The sequence below is a fragment of the Periplaneta americana genome, chromosome 3 (assembly GCF_040183065.1).
Source record: "Periplaneta americana isolate PAMFEO1 chromosome 3, P.americana_PAMFEO1_priV1, whole genome shotgun sequence".
Lineage (NCBI taxonomy): Eukaryota > Metazoa > Arthropoda > Insecta > Blattodea > Blattidae > Periplaneta > Periplaneta americana.
In genome coordinates, this window is record NC_091119.1 from 201,928,437 (window position 1) to 201,940,771 (window position 12,335).

General features: G+C 36.1%; 1 protein-coding gene across 4 annotated transcripts in view; it reads left to right on the forward strand.

The window, feature by feature from the left end:
- The window catches only part of LOC138696965 (pleckstrin homology-like domain family B member 1), a 733,810-nt gene that overhangs the window by 494,638 nt on the left and 226,837 nt on the right, over positions 1 to 12,335 (forward strand). For all 4 annotated transcript variants that reach the window (XM_069822500.1, XM_069822501.1, XM_069822502.1 and 1 more), the window contains 2 exons: positions 2,900 to 3,022; positions 6,517 to 7,484. In XM_069822500.1, coding sequence (XP_069678601.1) covers positions 2,900 to 3,022; positions 6,517 to 7,484 — 1,091 coding nt within the window. The remainder of the gene's footprint in view (positions 1 to 2,899; positions 3,023 to 6,516; positions 7,485 to 12,335) is intronic.

Below are 12,335 nucleotides of genomic sequence, written 5' to 3' on the forward strand. Positions count from 1 at the left end.
GTTTCTTTGTTGGTCGTGATCGTTGAGCCTTGTAAGAACTACCCGAGCCACTTAATCAGTTAATTGTATTTGTGGACTGTTTCAAACTTTTTCTGATGTTTTGAAACATGATTGAACATTGGTTCAGTAAGTGAAAAGAAAGGCAATTAAATAGTGCAAGAATTTCAAAGACGAAAAACGAAATGTCCTGCATACAAAATAGGAAGGATTAAGAATGCTTGGAAGTACATCATCATCGGTGATAAATGAACTCAGTTCACCATAAGAATGGATTCCAATGTAAGCGAAATAAATCGTATCCATCCTGCAAAAACCAGACTTGTACACACCAGACCAAGAATAAATAATCACTAATTCACTTCAACGTACCATTTTGTACCTCACAACGGGAGCTCAAAATGGAGTCCACCAAAATTTATTATTTACATTTATTATTTAAATTTGATATTTACAATAAAATGTAAAAGATAAAGGTAGCCCCTTCACATGCCATGACAACGACAGGTATTTCACTGCAAACTCAGCATTCTCCAATATTGACTATTTTCTGCCTTCCTCTTAGTCTCGGCATATGATCCATATATCTTAATGTCTTCTATCGTCTGATATCAGTTCCAACACAGCTCCATTTCTTATTCTGTCTGTCCACTTCACACGCTCCATTCTTCTCCATATCCACATTTCAAATGCTTCTAGTCGCTTCTCTTTACTTCGTTGTATTGTCCATGTTTCTGGCCCATACAATGCCACACTCCACACAAAGCACTTCACTAGTCTCTTCCTTAGTTCTTTTTCCAGAGGTCCGCAGAAGATGCTCTTTTTCTATTGAAAGCTTCCTTTGTCATTGCTATCCTCCTTTTGACTTCCTGGCAGCTGCTCATGTTACTGCTTATATTACACCCCAAGTATTTGAAGCTGTCCACTTGCTCTACTGCCTTCTTTATTCTTGTTCTGATAGCCATGCTTTTCGTCTTCTTTACATATAATATCTTCACCCCATACTGCTCAGAGCTGTCATTTAGCTCCACTAGCATATCCCTTATCCTCTTCTGCTAATAACGCCATATCATCAGCAAATCTGATGCATTTTATTCTTTTTCCTCCTACTATCACTCCTCCCATGTTCTGAAAACAGTTCTCCACTAAATCCTCCAAGTAGATGTTGAACAGAGTATGTGATTAAGGAATCCTTGTCGTACTTCTCTCTCTATTTCACTTCCATCTGACATTTTTTCTAAATAATTAATACCGACATTTAAAACACCAGCAAAATTGTAATCAAATACAGTCCGTGAAAGTATACAGTGATAATAAGATATAAAATATATACGTATTTATTTCAGTTTTCAGTATTAACATTGCTAGTTTCAAAAGCTAATGTCTTAAGTCTTCCATAACAATAATAATAATACTTACTTACTTACTTACAAATGGCTTTTAAGGAACCCGAAGGTTCATTGCCGCCCTCACATAAGCCCGCCAGCGGTCCCTATCCTGTGCAAGATTAATCCAGTCTCTATCATCATACCCCACCTCCCTCAAATCCATTTTAATATTATCCTCCCATCTACGTCTCGGCCTCCCTAAAGGTCTTTTTCCCTCCGGTCTCCCAACTAACACTCTATATGCATTTCTGGATTCGCCCATACGTGCTACATGTCCTGTCCATCTCAAACGTCTGGATTTAATGTTCCTAATTATGTCAGGTGAAGAATACAATGCGTGCAGTTCTGTGTTGTGTAACTTTCTCCATTCTCCTGTAACTTCATCCCGCTTAGCCCCAAATATTTTCCTTAGCACCTTATTCTCAAACACCCTGAACAATAATAATAATAATAATAATAATAATAATAATAATAATAATAACAATAAAAATGATTTATTTAACCTGGCAAAGTTAAGGCCATACGGCCTTCTCTAACACTCGACCAGAAGCAAAACTACGTTACAAAAAACACTACAAATTTACAAAGTACACTACAATTTTACACACAAAACTGAATAAGATAATAATAATAAAATGTAGACAAGTAAGTACAAATCAGACATAATATATAACATACAGAAAGAAAGGAAAAAGCATAATAAAATATGAACAGCAGGTCAAAATAAATGAGACATACAAAGTATAAAAAATAAGATAATTATTGATAATAATAATGATAATAATAATAATTATTATTATAAAAATACTAATAATAGTAATAAAATAGTGTAGTACAAAGCATACAATGAATACATTTTTTTAAGTACACACAGTAAGGAAAATTATGATTATATATAGCTCAACTTATCACATTATAGATATACCATTATCGGAAAATATGAAAACAAAAAATATAAAATAAGTTAAATATCACTAGAACATAAAAAGATGTGAATACGTGGAAACATGCAATACAACACTTGTCATAATAGTAAGTTAGTTTGGCAACTCGTCATAAGATAATTTTCTAACTTGGATTTGAAAGATTTCAATGTTCGGCAGCCCTTGACTTCAGGCGGCAGAGAGTTCCAGTGACGAGAGGTAGCAACAGTGAAAGATGAGGAATACAGAGATGATGTGTGTAGTTATATTACTTAAATGAATAACGATGTTACGCAAACATGAATTTAAAAATCCAAAAGAAGCTTCAAAGTGTCGGATTTTGCACAATAATTGCGTCACCGGATTTATAAGCGACGGGTAATAAAACTGCATAAAATATAAAGATATTAAATACTTTTATCTTTCGGGTTTAATTTATTAATTATCCAAAGCAGACCACATTACATTAGAGTTAGATTTAAGCTGCTTATATCTCCTCCGAAGAATGAAGTGTGTGACAGACATTTCGTCGCAACCTTTGAAGTAGTACAGTAAATCAAATCACTACAATGCCTGGTATTCTTCATGCAGGTTGTATGCTGTGCATCGGTAGATCAAACTACCTTCGTTTCAACCACCCTGCGGAAGCTCGACTTATGAAGAGCATCTTGCCCAATGCGAGGATATCCATGGTGCCTCTCTCCTTGTATCCAGGTGAGAGCAAATATTGCGTTCTGCTAGAATTTATACAAATCAATGCTTGAAGTCTCAATGTTATCATTTTGAGCATCTTGTCTGTTACGTGCATTTAGATATTTGGCCACAAAAACAGATTTTGGCTTCTGAAATGCAGGAGTGCCCATATATATTATGAACAACTTAAAAATGAATATAAGTGTGTCGTTGCTATGTCACAGAGATTTTCTAAGTATCCTTCTGCTTCGATACATTTTTGGCATCTCCAAAGATTGTTCTCGACTGATCCCTTCTGCGAAACGTTGAAAATGATTTTGTGCGAGATCGTGCGTATTTACTTGTTTTCCGCACAGAACCAATACGCGGTAAGTGTGAAATACTACATTCAGTATTCCCAACGTAACACACATAACAATTTCCCTCTTCTTACCGCTTAAGCGCGACATTCATTTTGCTGCTTTAGGCTTTTAACATATTATTTTTAGAGACGTTTAACATAGTAATAATTATAAATTGGAAACTTACCACTGCAATTTCACCTAAATTGCACTGTTAATTATCGTTTTTAAATATTTGCAAGAATTAGGTAAAGTCTACTACTCCACGAAAGCTATTGTATTCCTGATACAAGTAACATTAAGGAAGCCGTGAAAAAATCAACAAGATTCCAGATGCCGATGTTATTACTGCAATATGTTATATAAATAATATTGTTAACATATTAAAATGAAAAATAAATCATTACATAACCTTACCGTTTGTTTTAAGTTCGCATTTATAGACTGTGGGAAAAAAAAGACAGATGTATATCACGGCCTGCTGGAGTATAGATATTTTTGTTTTCTAAAGTTGCCGTCATTAAACAGAAACCAAGATGGAGATTTCATTGCAACTAATTAGAAATTCGTCTTTCACGTATGTAATAAACGATCTTCGCACAAAATAATGTACGATACACGAGCGGTATGTTTGATTTCATGTTCTCGGAAATTAAAAAAGCTCAACTACGTTTCGCTTTTTCAATCTTTTCCTCGAACATGAAAACGTCAACATACCGCTCTTGTAACGTATATTACTATTTCGGATACTTTGTTCCATAGCAGAACTTAAAAACCTGCAAACATTAATTGAGGGGTTTGCCGGAAAAGGGGCGTATACGTCAATATGGTGAATTGAGATACAGACAATCTAAGATTTTAAAACGCACCTGAATAAAATGTTATACAGATAGTGAACAAAATTATACATTAAATTAAAAATCTTAGCGAGTATAAATGTTTTGTAGGATTTAGACAATTTATATTATTAAATTTCCTTATATTTGTACCATATAAAACTTCGGTCTATACGCCCTTTATCCATATAATGATTTGCTTAGGGGATTTAATGTAGATTTCAGATTTAAATTTCACAGGTAATTGAAACAAAGATACATTTTATGACATTTATTATCTACTTCTAAAGTAATTTACATTATTTCAGATGTACTGAGTAGACATAAAGTACGCAAAGCAAAATCTCTGAATATAACAGAAAAAGAAAATCCACATTTTGTGTGAACATAAATAAATAAAATTTATTCTTTGTATAATCCTGATAACAATAAGCCCAAAAATCTGAATATTGTAACAAATCTCTTTATAGGACATAAAATATTTCCGTCTGAATCTATGAGTTTCATAAGTTTGTTTACTCTTAAAGCAAGGACAATAATGAACATAAAAAGCAGTCAAAGGAAACAACTGGACTGACTAAATTGAACTATATATATTTGCTTAGTCTCTACCAAGAGAAAACACACACAGTACAGTATGCGTAACACGCAGCACTAGCTCTACTTGTAGACTGACTGACTAAATCACGCACACACGCAGCCCTGTCCTGTAGGTATGTTCAGTACAATCAGAACAAAATTTCGCTACTATAATTATTCACTACATTTTAAACCTTTTCCCGAAGAAGGGCGTAGAGGTCTATCCGCCTTTCTTCCGGCAAACCCCTCAATTGCAGTATGCTAAATAGCCTAATCGTACCATTATCTAAGAATTAGAAAAAATAACACAATAGCTTGCCCTACACTTAACACAAATCAGTAGTCCCTTCAGTGTTCTCAAACAATTAAAAAAAAGTAATACATTGCACTAAATTGTGCACATAATATGTAGACTGAAGTGAACTTCACGCATACAATCCCCAACAAATTTCGTTGAACTTTGCCGTGTACGACAGGTGTACTGTGGGAGTCAATGTTTCTCTCTTATGACATACCCATACTCTTCATTTGTAAACCAAAACGAAAGTAAGACATTCAAACCAACACAACTGTGGTTTTCATTCCCCAAACTGGGTGACGTGTTCAACGTGCCAGAGTAGTCCTGATACAACGCAGAATTTTTGCAACCCAACACTGATATACCTTTTTTTTCCCCACATAAAAACCCTATTTAAATGAGTATATTAGGGTTAAAGTTTTCAATAAACTTGAGATAATATAGTACAGACGTGGACAAATTATTAACAAAATTGACGATTTTTATGATAATTCTGTTTACAAAATTTGATTTTTCAATTTAGACTACAGTTGACAATTTTGCATATTTCTATGATTACAATTGACAGAAATATGCAAAAATGTCAACTGTAGTTTAAATTGAAGAGTTAAATTTTTTAAAAGTATATAATAAAAATCTTCAATTTTGTTAATAATTTGTAAATTAGCAAAAATTTCAACTACAGTCTAAAATGAAGAGTCAAATTTTGTAAAACTATAAAATAAAAATCTTCAGTTTTGCTAATAATTTGGAAAGATCCCAAATGTCAACTGTATTCCAAATTGAAGAATCGAATTTTGTAAAAGTATATAATAAAAACCTTCAGTTTTGCAAATAATTTGTGAATATGCAAAAATATCAAATGTAGTCCAAATTGAAGAGTTAAATTTTATAAAAATATACAATACAAATCTTCAATTTTGCTAATAATTTGGAAATACGGAAAAATGTCAACTGTAGTCTAAATTGAAGAATCATATTTTGTAAAAATATATAATAAAAATCTTCAATTTTGCTAATAATTTGTCCACGTCTGTATAAATACATGTTTAACATTTTTTTTTCTGTCGATGTTATGAATAAGAGAAATGTAAACTTAATTTTAAGACAGTTACAACTAGCAACACAAACAGATGAGAAGTCTACATCAATCATAAAGAAAGCGCTTAATTATACTAAATACATTGAAAAAAAAATGATATCTGTAAATACAAAACATAATTGAATAACAATAACGTAGAATTTGGCTTGAAATAACACATATAGCGTCCATAAGTCAACAAATATTATTATACATACTAAAGCAATGTGGAATATACAGACATAATCATACAAACAAATATTTCATACACAGGTAAATTTATAATTGACACACATCCTTTTATAGCATAGCATAGATGGACAATTCATATTGCTTTAGGGTTAAAATACAGTTTTTAATTGTTACTTTGATATTCACAGGCTCTGATAACAACGACGGGACTGCCCTAGAGAAGAAACCACCGATGGCACCGCGACGATCTCCGAGGGACAGCTGGGGCGAAGTGAGCACCAGTAGCAGTTGTGCCAGCGGGGAGCGAAGCGAGGACTGTTGCGTGCTCGGCAAAGTGTCGCGGTTTGAGTTGATGGCACATCAGAGCAGAACCAGCGCCAACCGTCTACAGCACTTCTCTCCAAAAGTGTTCCCTGCCGGATGTCCCACCGCGAACTCCCCAGCAAGTGCCGTTCTGGGTCCTTCTCGTGCGTCGCCAGTGCCACATGCATCTCCCCTAGCGAACGGGGTGACATCCAGGAGCAGCACCCCCGTCTCAGGATTTCAGAGCTCGACCCCAAACACTTATAATACCCCCGTCTCGAACGGAGTATCCATACGTTCCAGGAGTGGCACACCCACGAACATGTACAACGCTTCACTAGTGAACGGAAGTGCGCCCAGGAGCATAACCCCCGTGTTCGGCAACCACAGCTCCAAGTCAATAGCAAACAGAACACCAGTCGGGATATCCAGGAGTGTTACTTCGAGCCCCGCTTTCGATAGAGGCCTTCAGCACAATCTTGACCGCTCGATGGGTTCTACGAGGTCTCTATCGGGAAGCAACGAACCATCGCCAGGTTTCGGCAGAAGCTCTGGAGAGTCTGGCTTCGGCAGTCCTGGAGGATTCCACGCTCGCCTCGCTACTCCGAGTCCTGCCTTCAACAGGAACCCTCTGCCATACTCCCCAGGGAGTGCCTTCCGCAGCGTGACTCCATCGCCGCCCAGGAGTGCCAATCTGGGCACCTCTACCCCAGTTGGGCACCGCCGCACCATGTCAGCGGGCAGCGGGGATCTTGGGGACCCCAACCTTCGTGTGAGTTACGCCTCCAGTAACTGCAGCAGCCTGGAGGAGCTGACGGCCAGAAATGATGAGCTCGAGCAGAAGCGGAAACAGGTGAGTGGCTTGGTTCAAAGGAGAACTGCGAGACTATGGGGTAATTGAATAAAAATAAGTAGGCCTAAACTGCTTTTGGCTGTTACTTGGTGACAATTGAATAAGACTTAAGTAATATCTTACAGTTTAGATTTCTTTAATATTGATTAGTTATTACTTTTCTTATTCAGTGAACACTTACTTTTCTAGTGAATTCTTAAAAACTTTTGAATAAAAATAATTGATGAAATGGCGATCTTAATAATAATAATAATAATAATAATAATAATAATAATAATAATAATAATAATAATAATAATAATAATAATAATAATAATAATAATCATCCGTGGCGCTACAGCCCGTGAAGGGTCTAGACCGACCAGCCGGCTGCTGGCCTCACGCCCACATGCCGAAGCAGAGGTGGACGATCATCCAACCAGAATGGAGGTATCGTGTGGTTAGCACGATGATCCCCCAGCCGTTATAGCTGGTATTCGCAACCGGATTTCGCTACCTATTGTAGCTCCCCAAGTGCATCACGATGCTGGGTGGGCACCGGTCCCATACACTGGCCGAAATTTCATAAGAAAATTTCGTCCCCCATGAGGACTCGAACCAGTGCGCATTCCGTAACGCGAATCCCAGGCGGGATGCCTTAGACCACGACGCCACGGCGCGGGACAAATGGCGATCTTACTCGTGTTAATTGTGTAAGCATGTGCGGCTTACAGCTGTTTCGATGTTTCTTCACACCATCCTCAGAGCGTACTAGATTTCGGCGTCATCTCGAACTTCGCTGCCTTTTGTGTGGGTGCGTTCGATTGTTGAAAAGTGTTGAAATGTGGTGTCAAATAGTGTGTGTGTTCTGAAATTGATCTGTGTGTTGAGAATTTGATCGGGGTGTGTTTTAGTGTGTTTGTATATTTCATATTGTTCTAGTGTGTTGAGTTTTTGGTTCTTGGGTTGTTTGTGTAGGAACACATAACTAATGCTAACCACACATACAGTAACATAAACACAGACATGGAAATCCTACACATACAACCCAAAAACAAAAAACTCAACACACTAGATCAATATGAAATATACAAACACACTAAAACACACCCTGATCAAATTCTCAACACACAGATCAATTTCAGAACACACACACTATTTGACACCACATTTCAACACTTTTCAACAATCGAACGCACCCACACTACAGGCAGCGAAGTTCGAGATGACGCCGAGATCTAGTAGGCTCTGAGGATGGTGTGATGAAGCACCGAAACAGCTATAAGCCACACATGCTTACATAATTAACACGGGTAAGATCGCCATTTAATCAATTATTTATATTCAACTGTTAAAAGTAGTGTACGAAAGATTCAACACGGCTTATGAATAAAGTTCAGTAATTACTTCTCTTATCCAGTAATTACTTACAAATTTTTAAGTTTGCTAAAGATTTCACTTGAATATTTGTTGTTAGTTAGGTTGCAAAGAAAATGACATTTGTTCTGCGTACTGTATATGCCAGGAAAGAGATGCAAAAACATACGGAATATGATATTATGAGTCCCAGTAGGTAATTCAGAGAAGTTCCTAAGATTTGAAAGTGGAAGTGTCAACTTCTTAAGAAGCAAGAGGTGGATCATTAAATTCACAATAGAAAATGAGCCTTCTTTTACGTTATTTAGCAAGGACACGTGCATTATATCAGATCTAAATGTAGGTATTTGTTTATTTAGGAAATACCATCTTACTAATACATTTTTATAAGAGACTTATGTTGAGTTGGGACAGAAAACGTTACTAATAAACCATGCATAAGCGATGGATGTATAAACAGCCTGTAACTATACAATGGGAATTGCTTTGCAATAGTTATATATACGAAACCCCTTGTTTAAGCATTGTATATAGAGAAAAAATGGCCGCCCCTCTAACAGCTGTTCGTATCGACTGTCATTTTATGATGATGGTTGCCTAGTAACCACAGAACAATAAATCAAAGAGAACAGAATAATTAGAATGGTATTGCTGTAGCTGTACTCTTTGATTAGAATATAGCATAGTAATCGATCAGGCCCAGTTGTACTATCGATACTTAGCGCTTCACACTAGCGCACACTATCGGATGCAATAAAGAATTATTACAGTTATTCTGCTACCTTTTATAATAAAATAATGACGAAACTGTGATGTAGTTCTATAATAGTTACACACGACTTATAAACGAGCTATTCACTGTATAAGACAGTTAAATGACTGAGTTAGAGTTTTTATTAGTGAGACCGTAAATTAATCTATACTAATAATAAATCTGTAGCCGAAATTTTTCTGGTAATTTTCGATTTTCCAAAAATAATTGGTCCTAACATATATAATTAAACACCCTGAAACCGAAAATCGCTTTTTTGAAATTTTTGTTTGTATGTCTGTCTGTCTGTCTGTATGTTTGTTACCTTTTCACGCGATAATGGCTGGACGGATATCGATGAAAATTGTAATATATATTAAGTTCGTTGTAACTTAGATTTTAGGCTATATGGCATTCAAAATACATTATTTAAAAAGGGGGTTATAAGGAGGCCTGAATTAAATAAATCGAAATATCTCGCTTATTATTGATTTTTGTGAAAAATGTTACATAACAAACGTTTCTTTAAAAATAATTTCCGATAAGTTTTATTCCTTGAAAAATTTTGATAGGGCTGATATTTAATGAGATAAATGAGTTTTAAAATTAAAATAACTGCCATCTAAGGCCGTGTAATGAATTAAAAAACAAATGACTTCGTCTATAAGGGGCCTTGGATAGCAACAATCGAAAGCTATGAAAGATAGCCTACAGATAATGTTTCTGTGTTTGTATGAAGTAATAACGGATGTTAAATTAACCGATTTGTATAATTAATTATTAATTCACCATTGGAAAGTGTAGTTGCTCTGGATGGATAATGTTATTACAGTAACTTCTGAGTGAATCGAGGACAGGTGAGATTAAAATAGCTTCTCATACACAGAAAACTTAATAGGCTATTTTGTACATTCATTAAACTATGGTTGCATGTAATAACAAATAAGAAACGTGAAGGAATTGTCATTGCTTCAAACGAGTGCTCTCTGGACGAAAATGACCCCATTTTAATAATTTAAATACAATTTAAATTAAGTAACGTTTTAAACGATTTATCCTTCTATCAAACACAAATGTTCCCTGGATGAAACGTCCTATTTTAATTATGTAATTACTTTATATTTATTTCTAACGGGTGCAGCAGAGCGCACGGGTACGGCTAGTATGTAATAATTGAATAAACTCAGCGAAATAATAGACCGAATGGGTGAATTTATAGAAATGGGTTAAATAAAGTTAATAAAATTAACCGAAATTAAGTATTTCATTAAGTCAATGAGTCTATGGAGCCGGGTGAAGGAATATGACGTGAATTTTGTGGTGCTGAGGCGTTGGTTCGGATCCGATTATCCCGGGTTAAATGTCTCGTGGCTTCCGGCCGGTAATAGCACGCGAAATCCCATCTGCGTCGCGTTACCAGATGGAATTGCTGATGGCTCTATTACTCGGCCGGTGGAATTAATTGGCGACATTTCTCGCATTCCACACGTAATGGCTTGCATTACGGGAAGCTGAGGCTGATGCAAAGCTGGGCGGGCCCTTGTTGAGTCAGCGTTTGTTCTTTACTGCAGCCCGCCGTGAAACTTGTGTGCACTCCTGCAACTGTAATCCAGGTGGACGACGATTTGTACGCTATTATTATTATTGTCATCATTATTAAGATTATTATTACTATTACTATTATCATCGTTATTAAGCTTCGGAATGGGACTGATTCTCTGGCACGTCAACAGCAACTAGAATATGCCATTAGTAAAGTCCAGGATAACAGAGAGGGTTTGGAATTGAACGGGTTACATCAGCTTCTTGTCTATGCTGATGACGTGAATATGTTAGGAGAAAATCCACAAACGATTAGGCAAAACGCGGGAATTCTACTTGAAGCAAGTAAAGAGATAGGTTTCGAAGTAAATCCCGAAAAGACAAAGTATATGATTATGTCTCGTGACCAGAATATTGTACGAAATGGAAATATAAAAATTGCAAATTAATCTTTTAAAGAGGTGGAGAAGTTCAAATATCTAGGAGCAACAGTAACAAATATAAATGATACTCGGGAGGAAATTAAACACAGAATAAATATGGGAAATGCCTGTTATTATTCGGTTGAGAAGCTTTTATCATCTAGTCTGCTGTCAAAAAATCTGAAAGTTAGAATTTATAAAACAGTTATATTACCGGTTGTTCTGTGAAACTTGGACTCTCACTTTGAGAGAGGAACATAGGTTAAGGCTGTTTGAGAATAATGTGCTTAGGAAAATATTTGGGGCTAAGAGGGATGAAGTTACAGGAGAATGGAGAAAGTTACACAACGCAGAGCTGCACACATTGTATTCTTCACCTGACATAATTAGGAACATTAGATCCAGACGTTTGAGATGGGCAGGGCATGTAGCACGTATGGGCGAATCCAGAAATGCATATAGAGTGTTAGTTGGGAGACCGGAGGGAAAAAGACCTTTGGGGAGGCCGAGACGTAGATGGGAAGATAATATTAAAATGGATTTGAGGGACGTGGGATAGGATGATAGAGACTGGATTAATCTTGTACAGGATAGGAACCGATGGCGGGCTTATGTGAGGACGGCAATGAACCTCCGGGTTCCTTAAAAGCTAGTAAGTAAGTAAGTAAGTACTATTATCATCATTATTATTACTGTTATTATCATTATTATTGTAATTATTATTACTATTATCGTTATTCCCATTATTATTTTTGTCATGATTACCATCATTCTTATTCT